At 31.8% G+C, this 15,999-nt stretch overlaps 1 protein-coding gene across 2 annotated transcripts in view; it reads left to right on the forward strand.

The window, feature by feature from the left end:
* Positions 1 to 15,999, forward strand: part of AP-1mu (adaptor protein complex 1, mu subunit) — a 40,881-nt gene that overhangs the window by 10,056 nt on the left and 14,826 nt on the right. For both annotated transcript variants that reach the window (XM_075362341.1, XM_075362340.1), the window contains exons 4-8: positions 4,859 to 4,989; positions 5,903 to 6,047; positions 6,758 to 6,948; positions 10,638 to 10,716; positions 11,999 to 12,229. In XM_075362341.1, the coding sequence (XP_075218456.1) occupies positions 4,859 to 4,989; positions 5,903 to 6,047; positions 6,758 to 6,948; positions 10,638 to 10,716; positions 11,999 to 12,229 (777 nt within the window). The remainder of the gene's footprint in view (positions 1 to 4,858; positions 4,990 to 5,902; positions 6,048 to 6,757; positions 6,949 to 10,637; positions 10,717 to 11,998; positions 12,230 to 15,999) is intronic.

Genomic DNA, 15,999 nt, shown 5'->3' on the forward strand with positions numbered 1-15,999 from the left:
CTCACACTCACCCCAGTGGAGTTTCTTGTTCGCTCGGGGTGAGCGAACAAGAAACCTGGGACCTTACTCCTACCTAAACTACAGATAGCATGATGCACCTCAGCCTCGGTGATCTCCAAGGACACTTCATCCCCGTGGAAAAGAGCGACCTCTCGCTGAACCTGTAGATGGTATGCTGTCTCTCCAGCTTCACTATCATCAGACAATAAATCATGTAATAATTTGTGTAAAATCTCAGAAGTATCCGAAATTACACCAAACCTGGTCGAGAGAGCTGACATAAGAACGTCCTTTCGTCGTTTATGTCCCAAGACCTTATATACTATGCCCCAAGGATCACTGTTCCCGAACAAAGGAATGCCAGGAGTACCTTTTCGCAGTTCGGACTTTATGAAAGTAATGACATCTCAGTGTCCTGTATTCAGCAACAAGGACGGATCATTGTTCCGGATCTCCCTCACATTGAGAAGTTCTCCGCAAATGACAAACCGCCCTCTTCATGCTGGACAGCTCCCTATTTTGCCATGGCACAATCCTCTCTCGATCGGAACTTTGGGGAATTGAACACTCAGCGGCATCAAGAAAAGACACTGATGAACCAACTGCCAGATCTTCCAAATCAAAGACATCCAGACTCCAAACCAAAATTCGGAGTAAAGTAAATCAATAAATTTCTTCTAGTCTTCATGCCTGTGCAGGAAAAGACCCTGCTGAACTGGAACGTTACATCGGTAGCACTCTCTCAAGCCACCAGCAATCTCATAGACAATGAATCGATTGCTCGAGCAATCAACTAACTTCCAATTACAAAGATTGGCAGGGATAAACATCGATGTTACCAACGGTAACATCAGTGTTCGTTCCCAAACAATCGACACACATCTACCATACCTACGTAGGTAGGCAACTCACCAGGTATGTTATATACCTGTAGATCATGCTGGGCCAAAAAGCCCTCTATTAATTCACCACCCGCACCTATAAAGATTGTAACAGTGCCAGAGAATTGTAGTATTTTATCCCAGACCTCAAGGTGATCAGCAGGATCTATGTACTGGAAATATGAACTAACAACATACAGATGCAAGTTCTGAACATCTACACAGACAACAACATCATGATTATCCAAGAGCTGTAGAATAAAGACACAATCAAGTTCCCTTTTGCACAAAACAGTGGTCATGCTTTCAGAACCACAATGGAACCTCTTCCAACGAGAAAAACCTGGCAGATCACCCGACACAATATATGGATGCTGTAACAAAACAAGATCTAAACCTCTACATAATGCAGTCTCTTCAAACTCAACTTGAGCAATTTAAGCACCCTTAGCATTCAACTGACTAAGCCTAATCATTTAATGAAATAGAATTATAGTACATATCGAGAGCGCTCTGATAATACCCACAATTTTTACTGTTTACAGAGTGCTTATGATCCTTTCGAAGACGTTTGCAATTAATACAAGTTGGACCTTTCGACTTCTTTGGACACTCCTCACGCATGTGTCCTTCATCACCACAATGAGCAGAAACTGCAGGATGTTCACAGAACTTTGCCCTGTGACCAAACCTGCAGCACATAAAACTGCGATGAACATCTAAATACTCCTTCAACTTACACAAAAAGAAGTCTACAAAAAACCTGCCCTTTGCCGAAAAGTTTAGGACTATCCTCAAATATCCCATAATAGCGGTCTGCCTCGCGCCTACCCGATTTAAATAATAATCGACATCAGACTTGAATGTAGCCATCCATCTTTGCTCCCTAATGAGAGCCATTAATTCTTCCTCAGACAGCCATCGATCTATGTCATAAACAATCACTTAAGGATGCCTCTTGCCTTTAGGGTCGACTTTCATGTCGGACTTTCCGACTTTAAAGGAGTTAGAGATGACAGTTACAGTTTCTTTGTCATCAGCAATGACGACTAAACCCTTCTTTGTGTCTCTAACATTACGAATTCTCAGGTTCTGCCTCTTATGTCGAAGGATGGCCTGAAACTCGTCCTTCATCTCCTTAGTTGTTTTAATAGTTGCCCCCCCCTCCTTTAGGTTGACGAACACAACCTCTAGCTGCTTATGAGACAGACTAGCCTCCTGCCTCCCATTCAGAACCTCCGCGTAGCGTTTACCCTGTGGAACCACGGGAGGGGCGGAAACTATCTCCCTCATAACCTCTCATCTCAGGCTTAGTAGCCAATCTTTCATAGCCTTGATGAGCCAAGGCCTCAACAATGAGTATGAGTTTCCTGATCTCAGGGAGGATCTTACCTAGCACATTAGACTTAGCACCTCTTGGGTTCCCCAAACATTGATTCAAGAAGTTATACTTCTCTTCAAACGCCTGCACTAATGGGACCGAACCTCCAGTCCTCCCATTACCTTCAGAAAATTTCTCAATCATTAATTGATCAGTGCTCTTCCCAGCCCACGAAGAACTGGAAGCACTTGCTCGCGACCCCTAATCCCCAGAAATGGATAGAGCCGTTGAGCCTAACCTCAATTGTTTCTGTAATCTCTTCACTAGGTTTAGCCCGATTAGACTTACCCTTTTTACTTCAGTTTCAGACATTTCTGAAATCATAACACAACAAAAATAGTAACCTAAACAGTGGTAATTAATTAACACTAAACACAAAATAAACAAAAACAATATTTGCTTACAAACTATAAACATAAACACATAAAAACTATTGGTCAATAGCAGGCTACGTACAAATAAAGATGGTTACTATCAACAACAGTTGTTAAAAAGAAAATAACAGCTAACTTAAAAATAAATAGATGTCAGAAACTGAAGTAACTCTAAACAATAAAAACAAATATACAACATAACAGTAGAAATATTGGTTTCAACATCGGGTATGCAGTACAAAGGGAATCTAAACTACATACCGAACTAGATTTTCTACACTACCAAAAAAAGACAAGTAAAACACTCCAGAAACTCTAAAACGAGTACAAAACCATAAACCAAGTCGTATTCAACTAACAAACTATAATATAACGATTAAGTTACACCAAATAAATATCCAAATAGTGTAGCCTAAACACAAGCTCAACCTTTCCTACTCATGTCGCGTGTTGAACTACCTGTTTGAACAGCAAGGATACTTCACATTTGAGTGTTAACCGCTGATGCAACTTTGTGGATGATGTCACAAGTGATCACATCTAGAATGTTGAAAGGCTTGTGGGCCACTTGGCTAAATTTATTTTGTGACACTTTTCATGACCTATTTATAGTTGACTTTTTTTTAATTATAGAGTTCTGTTTCCTCAGAAATGTTGCTTAACCTTTTCCCATCACAATGATCTGCGGTTGATTAGCGCTCCGGGAAAATATGTTGGTATCTGATTGCCTCCCTTCATAGTCTTATGCTACCCTCTTGTGAAAAAATTTCATAAAATTACAGTATATTAAAGAGATTTAACAGATTCTGACAAAAAAAACCATTACGATTGGATATTTTTTATGCCTGTAACAAAAAAAAAATTGAAACGGTACAAAAATTACGATAAGTTAATTGCAGAATTGTTTTTGCGCATTTCTACCTCGTTTTTTATTAGCAAAATTTTTTGTTTGTTTTGTGTTTATGAAACATAGTTTGCTGATTTTAAAAATAATACTTTCAAGCAAATCGGTTGAAAATTGGGCAAAATATGATGAAAAACCCGTGTCATAAATCACAAATTAGTAACATATGTTAGTATAAGTGAAAGTAGATTCAGAAAACTACGCTTTATGAAAATCCCCACCACTGAAAAAGGTATTCAGATTGACAAAAAACAATTTTTACTGTATGGCATTATTCATTACGAATCGTTATGTGATACATGTTTACCGATATCATTTGTCAGAAAAGATATTTATAGACCTCAAGTAAAAGTGACGTATTTATAATAACAAATTCCTTCTTTTTTTTGTGTGTTGTATAACATAATTTATTATGTGTTTCAATACCTCGATATGTTGCTAATATAATAAGCTATTTTTGTAAATAATAAATAAATCTGTAATCCTCATAGCAGTTATAATACACAAGTCACACACACACAAGCACATTTCTCAGAAAAAATGGTCATATTCTTTCTAGTCTAAATAAAACATTTTACATCGTTTAAATGTCGTTCAAATTGTCTAATAAAACTGATTCCTTTGTGAATACAAAACAAAATAACCGACTTAGATACCATATAAAATGATTTTGTAACAGCGTTTTAAAACTGATGCCGTACATAGCCAGTTTAATGGCTACATGATCTAAAAAGGTTAATAATGTGATTAAAAATGTTATTTAAAATTTCAAAACTCTTAAGATGTATGTTTACTATTCTATCATTTAAATAAATGTACTTTTCTCATATTATAGTAAATTGGTGGATAATGAAACTATTGCCATCGGTACAGTTATTTGATATTATACTTTAAATTTTCTATGTTATTTCCTTAAGCCAGTTATCATGTTAAAATTTCTATTTTTCATTAAGTATACATTTCTATTAGCATGGTTTTTTTTTCAGGTGCAAGGGATTTCATTTGTGTTTATTCTGTCTAACATTGATGTATTTTTATGTTTGAAAATATGTGTTTATTTTCCATAATGAGGTCTGTGGACTTAGATCTTTTTTCTTGAATTTTAATGTTCCGGATGTGGTTTTTGAAGTTTCTGTTTGTTATTTGTATATGGAATCTTTTCTTTTCAGTATTGCTCTGCATTTTATTTTATAGACTTTCTTTGTTATAGATTTTAAAATTAGATTTGTTGTCATTAATTATTTGATGTAATGTATTAAATAAAAAATACAACTATTGTTCTAGAAATTTTAACTAATATGATATAAACTTTTTTCAGGTTATGACTGAATACTTCAAAGAAATAGAAGAAGAAAGTATTAGGGATAATTTTGTAGTTATTTATGAACTGTTAGACGAGTTAATAGATTTTGGATATCCTCAGACTACAGATAGCAAAATATTACAGGAGTAAGTGATATTATTATGTTTATCATTAACGGAAAAGAACTTATGATTATAATTTTTTATTATAAGTTATAATTTTTTCGTATATTATGAACTGTTTCTAATATTCATATCAGGTCTTAAATATTTTTAAATGTATTAGTGTTGTAATGCTAAAATTGGTTTAGTTTTTATTATTTTTAAATTCTTGTACATTTTAGTATCAAACCATTTGTCACTAACTGCCAAGCTATTGCCACTATTTGCCATGCATCAATTATTGTTTTTATGCAAAAATTGCCGTAGTGGATGTGTTTTGTTTTCCTTTACTATCCAACAGAAAATATTGCTATTTATATTCATAAATCTAATAAAATAAGCAGTTATATATTTTTATTTATTTCTATTAAAAAATTACAGGGCAGTTCTATATCTTTGTGTACTATGTGTTCATTATATAAAGGATATTGTACTTTCTTTACAGCCAATGACAATCAATGCTCAGTATGGTTGCAGGGGTTGGTATGATGTTTGCGCTGTTTGTATTCTGTCAAAGATAGGTTATTTTTATTTTTGCTGTTTCTGTTCTGGAACATTATTTTTTTCCTTAAAATAGCTGTAGTTTTATTAGTTTATTTTTTTAAGTATAAAATTGATTTTAGTGAATCGCTTTTTTAATTTCTGTTATTATTTATACAAGTTGACATTTTAATTAAAAGCTTATTACTTAGAATTTTTATAAATTTGTGAAACTTATTAGTTGCAGATTCAGTTCTTGTAAGTGTACTGTACTGTTCTTTCTGTGTTATTTTGTTTCAAATAAAACATCAAATAAATGTTTAAAACTTTAATCGATTTTTAATAAATTTTACCGTGTGGCACTAAAAAAAAATAATTTTTTAGTATTATCTAATGTATATTTTATGGTTTAATTTAGGTATATTACCCAAGAAGGTCATAAACTTGAGATTCAACCACGAATTCCAATGGCAGTAACTAATGCTGTTTCATGGAGATCTGAAGGCATAAAATATAGAAAAAATGAAGTATTTTTGGATGTAATTGAATCTGTAAATCTTCTAGTAAGTATGTATTACATTTATGTCTGCAGTAAACAATTGCTTTGAAAAAATACATATAGCAAATAATGTCTGAAGCCAGTTTATGCGAGTGATAAAATATTAGTTGAGATTTGATTTTATTGTATTTTATGGTACACAGAACCTTGGAGTAACTAAGAGGAGTAGTTGTTGTTTCAGTAAATAGTTATTTGAATAGTCTTTGTATGTGAAATCCTCTCTGATGCTGTCAAAAGCTCTTACTTGCCAGTGAGCTTGTAATGTTAAGATGACCTATCATAATCCATGAGTATAAGACGTGAAATATATTTATTGTTTCTTAAAGATTATATGTCGTTGAGTTAGTAAGCAACAGATCAAAGTGTGCATTTTAAGTTATATTTTTAGTATGAAATAACTGTATATTACAGTTTTATTTAGCCAGGATGTGAACTAAACCAGCTTATTTAAAAAACAGCATACTGACTTTTTAACAGTATATGCTACACCAGTAATTGGCTAATACAGATTCCGTATGTAAATCTATTTTGTGTATCTAGAAAATCTGAAATATTACTTGTAAAACATCTGGTGTTTTTTTGTTATATCATTGTATTATATTATGTAATACTGGATTAAACAATCTGTATTCTTATTATTAAAATTACTTCTAAACTTGTTCAAATTTGTTTATATTTATTTCATCAGTTAATAAATTTGTATTTTTTTTTCAGGCCAATGCAAATGGTAATGTGTTAAGAAGTGAAATTGTAGGTGCAATTAAAATGCGAGTATACTTGTCAGGAATGCCAGAATTGCGATTAGGATTAAATGATAAAGTATTATTTGAAAGTACTGGACGGGGTAAATCAAAATCTGTTGAGCTGGAAGATGTGAAATTTCATCAATGTGTTCGTCTTTCTAGGTAATGTATTCACTGTTATTTGCACTTTGTAATCTGATGATGTATTAATAATTTTGCCAGCTTGAGTAATTTGTTATATACTGACACAACATTGAGTTCTATATTCTGTTATTCATTAACAATTGCAACTACAATTCTATTGTAATTAATGAAATTATTAATAGTTTAGACCTTATTTATATTGGCATAAAATACTTAATGTAGATTATAATATATTCTATATTTACATTATACGACATATAAAATTATGTACTATGAAGTCCCGCAGAAAATTTATAAACAATTTTGGATTATGTATCTCTAACAGCCTACAAAAATTGTTTTCTGTAAGATGTATGTAATTTTTTTATACTGTTACTTTATTCCATATGAAAGAGTCAGGGGTACTATCTCGGTCACAAAATACACAAGAGAATAATTTGAAAGTTTCCATTTCTGTAATGTTTAATATCATGCAATCTGAACATTCGCCAATTTCTACTCTGTAACGCCAACCATATATAATTAGTGAAACTACAATAAAAAATAATCGTAAAATTAGAATTTATTACAAATATAAAAATCAAAATGATAACTAAAATTTCAGGTTTCAAAGTTGAATGAGTTTTGTTTTTGTTTTACTGACAAACTGAAACCAAACTTTAACCAAATTGAAGTAGGATTAAGTATTAACTGATTAAAGCTCCTGCTGTAAAACAAAATTCCAAAGTTTATATTAAAAAATGTTGATTACAATTTTTAAAAATCATCTGACTAACGGCTGATGTGAACTGCTACTGATAAGTTACAAAAGAAGTCTTGAGCCTTGGGATCATAAATCCTCTTCAAATATTGAATACTATCGTACTTTTCTGCTTAACTTGGTAGTTGATCAGCATATAAAAAGTGTGATGATTGGCCTAATACTACAGATTAGATACCAAAGAAAGCTTGTGCCAGAGGTCCACGAAATTTCTTCAGATGTTAAAGAATATCATACTTTTCTGCTGACATGGTAGTAAATCGGCATATAAGAAATGTAACAAATCTATTACTAGAGCATATAGATGTCCACATTTCTAAAGTTTTCCCCTTTTACTTCTTTGATTGTCTCTAATTATAACTACTGTATACTTCTCTGTGTACCACAACATTATCTTAATCTTGAAGCATCTTCAGCTCCAATTGCAGTCGGAAATTTTCTTTCATACATTTGACTTAAGTGATTGCCCCAGCTTTTGAAAATAATTTTTTTCTGCCAAATATACAAATTAATGATGATTATTTATTTCAGACATTTACAACTGTATGACACCATGGATTTTTTTTTTTATTGATGAGACCCATTTACTTATCACATTCAAGATAGTAGCATTCTCTTACTGCAAGATCATAATGACTTCTTCAAAACACTATTTTAGACTGTAAATGTAATGTAGATACATAACAATTGTAGAATTTCTATTTCTTATGCACCCGACCCGCAATATGTAGAATTTACGCACAACAGGATCCAGAAAATTACATTTTTTTTAATAAATAAAATAGTTAAGCATAGATGTAACTTCCTCTGAGCTTTTTTTTTATTTTGCAGACTGCTTGTTTGTAAGTGTAGCAGTTCAGTCAGATTGAACTGCTGCACAATTAGTAAATTGAAAAAATATCTGTGTTAAACCTATAAAATGAAAATTTCTTTTGCAGTACACATCATTACTAGTTATGAACATTACTGGAAGGTTAACATTAAAAAAAAACTAACATATAATAATTATGAAGATTCCTGATATATATAAAATAAAGACTCAGTATAAACTAACCATCACTCCATTACTCTCTCACTCTCATCAGTCTCTGTACTTTTCATCTAGATTGTTCTGTACTTGAATTTGAATTATGATTTTAAATTTGTCAGCCGTAACAAATGACACTCTGTACAAAATTAGTTTCATTAGTAAAAAAACAGTAATTAATATATAAATTTAAACAAAACATATTTTTCAGTAAGAAAATTAATAATGTACAACTATAAGACATTGGCATCTGTTTGGTCAGTAATGTTACATTTTAAATGAGCGGACCTTAATTATTATTCCATTATATTTATGGACTATGATCGTTCTTTTAATAAAAGCTTTTTAACTTCGACTACAATCATTATTTCTACCTGATTTTATATGAGGTGGTATAGTGTACTATGGTCATCCAGAAAGTAAGAATCATTTGCGCATCACATGCCCACAGCTTCACTCACAACAATGGGTCAGGGCCAGCTAGTTCAGTTTTTCTGCTAGTGCTGTATGAAATCTTTTAGCTCTGTTGTTACTTTTAGTGATTTTGCATATGTTTATAATGAATAAAAAACTGAAAACTTGCTGACTGCGAGATACTATCAGTCATATGTTTTTTGAATCTGCAAGGTGTTCGTCCTGTGGAAATTTATCGTCAAATTACAGTTGTATATGGTGACAGTAATGAATGAAGTAAACATAAAGACAATGCATGATTTAAAGCAGGGTTAACATGTGTTCATGATGAACAATGCTGTGGACGCCCTACTGTTATTATTGAAAAAGCAGATTGACAGACTTGTTAAAAAGAATCAATGTTTCACATTAGTGAACTTAGTGATAAATTTCCTCTATGTTCACAGTAGCATTACATGAAATTGTGACTGTTCATCTAAATTACTGTAAAGTTTGTGCTTAATGGGTTCCAAGAATGATGACAAACAAAAAAAAACCTCTCCGTCATTCCTGAAGCGATACCAAAGAGATGGCGATGAAATTCTGGATCACATAGTGACTGGTGATGAAACATGTGGGTTTCTCATTACACACCAGAGAGTAAACATCAGTCACTTAAGTGGCATCATTCTAGATTGTCTTCAAAGCCAAAAAAATTCAAACTAACACTTTCAAAATGCAAAAAGATGGCCACAATTTTTTTGGGATCACCACAGTGTCTTACTGTACAAGTTTATGTCTTGTGGAGAGATGATAATGCTAACGCTTATTAAACAATTTTTATGAAACTTAATTGCACAATTCAAAATCGATGGCGTGGTCTTTTGACTTGTAGAGTATGTTTGCTTCATGACAATGCACTTGCCGCAAAAAAGTTACAAACTTCTCAATGGTTTTGGATGGGTTTTTTTGATAATCTAATGTACATTCCAGATCTTGCTCCAAGTAATTTCCATCTGTTTACAAAACTGAAGGAGTTTCTTGGCAGGAACTGCTATGAAAGTGATGACATCATGACAGCTGTTTGTGAATGGCTTAATTGACTGGCGGCAGCTTACAAAAACTATTACCATGATTGACAATTGCTTGAACTTACTTGGAGGTGATTATGTGAAAAAATAGCTTAAAAATGAAGACTGATACATTTTTTAAAGTTAAAATAAATATAATAAATTTTTATAAAACTAAAATGGTTTTTACTTTCTGGATTTCCCTCCTACTAGGAGTATGATATTTTTACACCTGAATTTTTTTTTCAATGATCATTCTATACCCTTACCCATCTTAGACCCTTCATATACTATTCATTCACACATTCATTATCTTATTCTTTATGATAGCAATCTATAAAAATCTTTTGTGTTGTGAGTTATTTGCTATTGTTTCCTTATTTCAGACATATTTGTTAAATAGTACTTTGTGTTTGTTCATATTTGTGTATGTAATAGATTTTTAATTTTATATCAGGTTTGAAAATGATCGTACAATTTCATTCATCCCGCCTGATGGTGAATTTGAGCTGATGTCATACCGTTTAAATACACATGTAAGTAAGTTAGTTTAAAAGCACTTTTGAATAATTTTCCATTTCCTGAACTGATTTTTAATTATTTTTTTTGATGAGGGCAATTTGCATCAAGAGTTTATTTGTTTCACTTTTCATCATGTTAATGGGAACTCTCTGTTAGAAACTGTTGTTTTTCAAGCATTGATGAAGCTTTTTTTTAGGCAACTTAGGTATTTTTAGTTGCTTAAAGTGTCTTAAGTTATTCACAATTAACAGTTAACATCAATTAATTAGTAAGGATAACAGATTTTGTTGCTTTTGAAAATGATAAATTTTTGAGCATAATTTTAATTAAATTCTTACGAACCTGATCCTACAGATTTTTTTTGGGATAGTAGTTATCATTTACATATTTTTTTTTAGAGCTTTGATATTTGCATAAGTGTTTTTAGCTGCATTGAATCAGTAATGTTAGTTTTTTTTTCATGTACTTATTACAATTTCTTTTTTATATTATTGTATTAATACTTTTACTACAGCTTTTTATGTGGAGGTGCTCCTAGAATTCTGGTTTTTTGTTAATATTACATAACTGACATCAACTTCCTTACGTTTTCCTTCAGTCTCAATTTTCATTGAAAATAAATGCTATAAAATTTAAAGGCTTTTGGTAATATAATGAATATTAAATGAAGTGGTTAATATGTTTGGCCAGAAATTGAAATCAGAACTACAGCTACAGTTGCATTTATAGTTTCTAAAAGTTTTTTTTTTATATGTTTTTAGTACAGTTTCAGTAAGTATACATACTATTTGAAAATTTATATTTTAATGAATAATTTTTTGTTACTTTTTCAATTTTTGATAACTTTTATTTAAAGGTTAAAAACTTTTAAACAAGTGGAAAAATATTAAGACCACACTTAAGTAATCTGAATTGCAGCTTACTATATTTAATTATTTTGTCAGAATTAATTAGCATAAAACTGAAATGTCTCAATATAATTTATTTGAAGAATTATTGAAGTGGTTGATTTTGTGAGAAATGTATTATCATGCATTATCTATTAAAAAAAGAAGTTTGTATTACGGTGGGAAATGCTAATTCAGGTTATCATATTGATATACTATTGGTTTATAAGAAAAAAATAAAGTATATTGCAGTAACTTTATTTAATGGATTAAATTTCTTTACTGGTGACATTAATATTATATGTGTACTATATGCAATTATAATTATATATGCAATGTATACTAATCTGAAAGATTTTGTAGTTTGTTTTACAGAGTTTTAATTTGTTATCTGGATTTATAATTATAGGTGAAACCACTCATCTGGATTGAATCCGTGATCGAGCGACATGTACATAGTAGAGTGGAATATATGATTAAAGCAAAGTCACAATTCAAACGGCGGTCAACTGCTAATAATGTTGAAGTGGTAATTCCTGTGCCTGCGGACGCTGATTCACCAAAATTTAAAACGACTGTTGGAAGTGTCAAGTATGCTCCTGAGCAAAATGCTATTACATGGACCATCAAATCATTTCCAGTAATTGACTATTAATTTTTTATAATATATGTAACTCTTTATATAGTCTCAATATAATGTTATACAATTTCAGTTATTGACGCGAGAGAGTGAGTGTGAGTGAAAGAGAGAGGGGGTGAGAGAGAGTGTGTGTGTATGTCTGCACATGTGTGTTGCACCTGTTAATTTTGCTTGCTTTTTGTTAGTTTATAAGTCATTTTTAAAAAAAATAGAACATTCAAAATAATTAGTCCTCATAAAATGATTAAATATCAGGTAATTTATGCAGTATGGTTCTGATTATTACATTTACTATATATGTAACTTTCTCTTATTATTGTTTAAATATCAAATTAAATTATCTGTCATCAATAGGGTTGTTTTGTTAATTAATATTTTGTCGATTCAATTTTTTAACATAAAGTATTTTTACAACTGTACATATCTTTTCCTTTATTTATAAATTTTAATATTGGGATAAAGGTTTTAATCTCATTATTGATACATTGTTTTGTTTTGTTAATTAGGTATTTAGCCTTATTAGGTGAGTTTAATTTAAACAATTTTTCCATTCTGTGTATATATTCACAATTATATACCTTAATTACATGTTATTGTGGTATATATTCAGTCATTACAGTTTACACTATAAATTGCTAATTCATGGGTTTGCATTTTTTAAAGGGTACTTTTAACACATGTATGTGCTCACATGCACGTATAAGTTTCATAATTCAGAAACCTGAAAATTATGCTCAAAATAATATCATAGTGAGTTAGTGTAAACAATGATAAGTAACTTATGAATTATTAGATAAAAAATTAGCTAATTTGGCTACCAAAAGTGATGCTGTAGAAATTCCACCCAATGTTTTTAGAAGAAAATTGAGTCTTGCAAGCGAGGTTAAAAACTGAGGAATGAGAATGAGAAATTTAAGAAGAAAATAGATTTATTTATTTGGAGGACAGGTGGTCATGTAGAAACAATGTATTCATAAGTTTAAAGTTTTCTGGTGATGATGTTTAAAAAAGTTGGAAGAGATTTCTGTGCCGACCACTTACTTTACTTAAATGGTATGATCTTTTTCGTGAATAACTGTGCTCGTACTTTTTGGTGAAGAGTTCAGGTAATAGGTCCATAATTGCTTATATTCCAAATGATGATATCTTGCAGATTTTGAAGAATATATTTAAACTTAAAAACTCTAATTTTAATGTACACAAGAATTTTTCAGTTGAAACAAGAACGATATGCTTCATTAATGACCTTGTACAGAGATTAATAGAAGAAAATATTATATCACAGTGGACAGTGGTTGGTAACTGTCATATTTTTTTGTGTCTCAAATGTTATTAAACGCATATTTCTGAAGTATTAAAGGGATTTTCAGATTGTGGCTCTACAGAATAGGAAACATTCATCTGCCAATAACTAAGAAAACATAGAAATAATGTGCTTCTGAAATTGTCACTTAATAACATTGCTAGTTTCAGTAATAAAATATGAAATGTAGAATTTTTAAGGGTACTTAAAATGTGATGTCTTCACCCTTTCTGAAATCCATGTAGGAGTCAATAATAAAATAGGCAGTGATTACATGATGCAAAACAGAATTTAAAGTAATCATCAGGATTTATTCACAGGTAGTTAAATATTGAAAAGTGGAATTCAGTCCCATTGACAAAAGACTAGCATGGCCGCTAGTCTTTACACTTTTAACCACTAGTCTTGTATTAACAACAGTAGTACAATAGATAAGATAAGTATAAAGTTCTTTTACTGCAAACACCTTGTTATTCACAAATAAAACTACCCTTTTAATTTATGAATGAAATTTAGTACATTATCTCTTTCACTTATAATCTTAACAGTAACTCACTGAACCATTTTTTGTTTTCATGTACTGAAATTACTTCTGACATCACATTAATTGTGTCGAACTGCACTAGAAATTCGCTTCTTCACTGACCCCCCTTGCAGAATACTCTCGCTTTCAACTCGTATAACTCCTCTATTGTAGTACTCTCCTCACAGACTCACATCTCGCAAACTGATTGTCAACTGGTCTTCTCCAGAGTATTTATACTCCTATCTTCTTTACCTGCAGGACCAAACCCCAGTTGAGTGTGAGAATGATTGACCAAGCCCTCTTAGTTTTCCATGCATTCCTGGCCTGGGTCCAGTAACTCTTCTGACAGAACAACATCTGTTTAGGTGTGTTAGTGGGTAGTGTTACAAAGGGCGATTGTTAAATGGACCTGTTACCTTTACTAAAAGGGTTTGTTTAGCCCGTTTCTGGATTCCTTCCATTATTATATTTTCTACTACTTGTTAATTGGTAGGAATCTGTTACTCAGGTCTATTTTACAAGTCTTGTTATAGTTTTTTTTTGTCTTCAGTCATTTGACGCAGTCAATGCAGTCCTTTTGACGCGGTTTGATGCAGCTCTCCAAGATTCCCTATCTAATGCTAGTCGTTTCATTTCAGTATACCCCCTACATCCTACATCCCTAACAATTTGTTTTACATATTCCAAACGTGGCCTGCCTACACAATTTTTCCATTCTACCTGTCCTTCCAATATGAAAGTGACTATTCCAGGGTGCCTTGGTATGTGGCCTATAAGTCTGTCTCTTCTTTTAACTATATTTTTCCAAATGCTTCTTTCTTCATCTATTTGCCGCAATACCTCTTCATTTGTCACTTTATCCACCCATCTGATTTTTAACATTCTCCTATAGCACCACATTTCAAAAGCTTCTAATCTTTTCTTCTCAGATACTCCGATTGTCCAAGTTTCACTTCCATATAAAGCGACACTCCAAACATACTTTCAAAAATTTTAAATTAATTTTTGATGTAAACAAATTATATTTCGGACTGAAGGCCCGTTTCGCTTGTGCTATTCGGCATTTTATATCGCTCCTGCTTTGTCCATCTTTAGTAATTCTACTTCCCAAATAACAAAATTCTTCTACCTCCATAATCTTTTCTCCTCCTATCTTCACATTCATTGGTCCATCTTTGTTGTTTCTACTACATTTCATTACTTTTGTTTTGTACTTGTTTATTTTCATGCGATAGTTCTTGCGTAGGACTTCATCTATGCAATTCATTGTTTCTTCTAAATCCTTTTTACTCTCGGCTAGAATTACTATATCATCAGCAAATCGTAGCATCTTTATCTTTTCACCTTGTACTGTTACTCCGAATCTAAATTGTTCTTTAACATCATTAACTGCTAGTTCCATGTAAAGATTAAAACCTAACAGGGATAGGGAATATCCTTGTCGGACTCCCTTTCTTATTACGCCTTCTCTCTTATGTTCTTCAATTATTACTGTTGCTGTTTGGTTCCTGTATATGTTAGCAATTGTTCTTCTATCTCTGTATTTGAACCCTAATTTTTTTATAAATGCTGAACATTTTATTCCAGTCAACGTTATTGAATGCCTTTTCTAGGTCTATAAACGCCAAGTATGTTGGTTTGTTTTTCTTTAATCTTCCTTCTACTATTAATCTGAGGCCTAAAATTGCTTCCCTTGTCCCTATACTTTTCCTGAAACCAAATTGGTCTTCTCCTAACACTTCTTCCACTCTCCTCTCAATTCTTCTGTACAGAATTGTAGTTAAGATTTTTGATGCATGACTAGTTAAACTAATAGTTCTGAATTCTTAACATTTATCTGCCCCTGTTTTCTTTGGTATCATGACTAACACTTTTTTTGAAGTCTGATGGAACTTCCCCTTTTTCATAAATATTACACACCAGTCTATATAATCTATCAAT

This window comes from Lycorma delicatula, chromosome 4 (assembly GCF_047948215.1).
Source record: "Lycorma delicatula isolate Av1 chromosome 4, ASM4794821v1, whole genome shotgun sequence".
NCBI classification, from domain to species: Eukaryota; Metazoa; Arthropoda; class Insecta; order Hemiptera; family Fulgoridae; genus Lycorma; species Lycorma delicatula.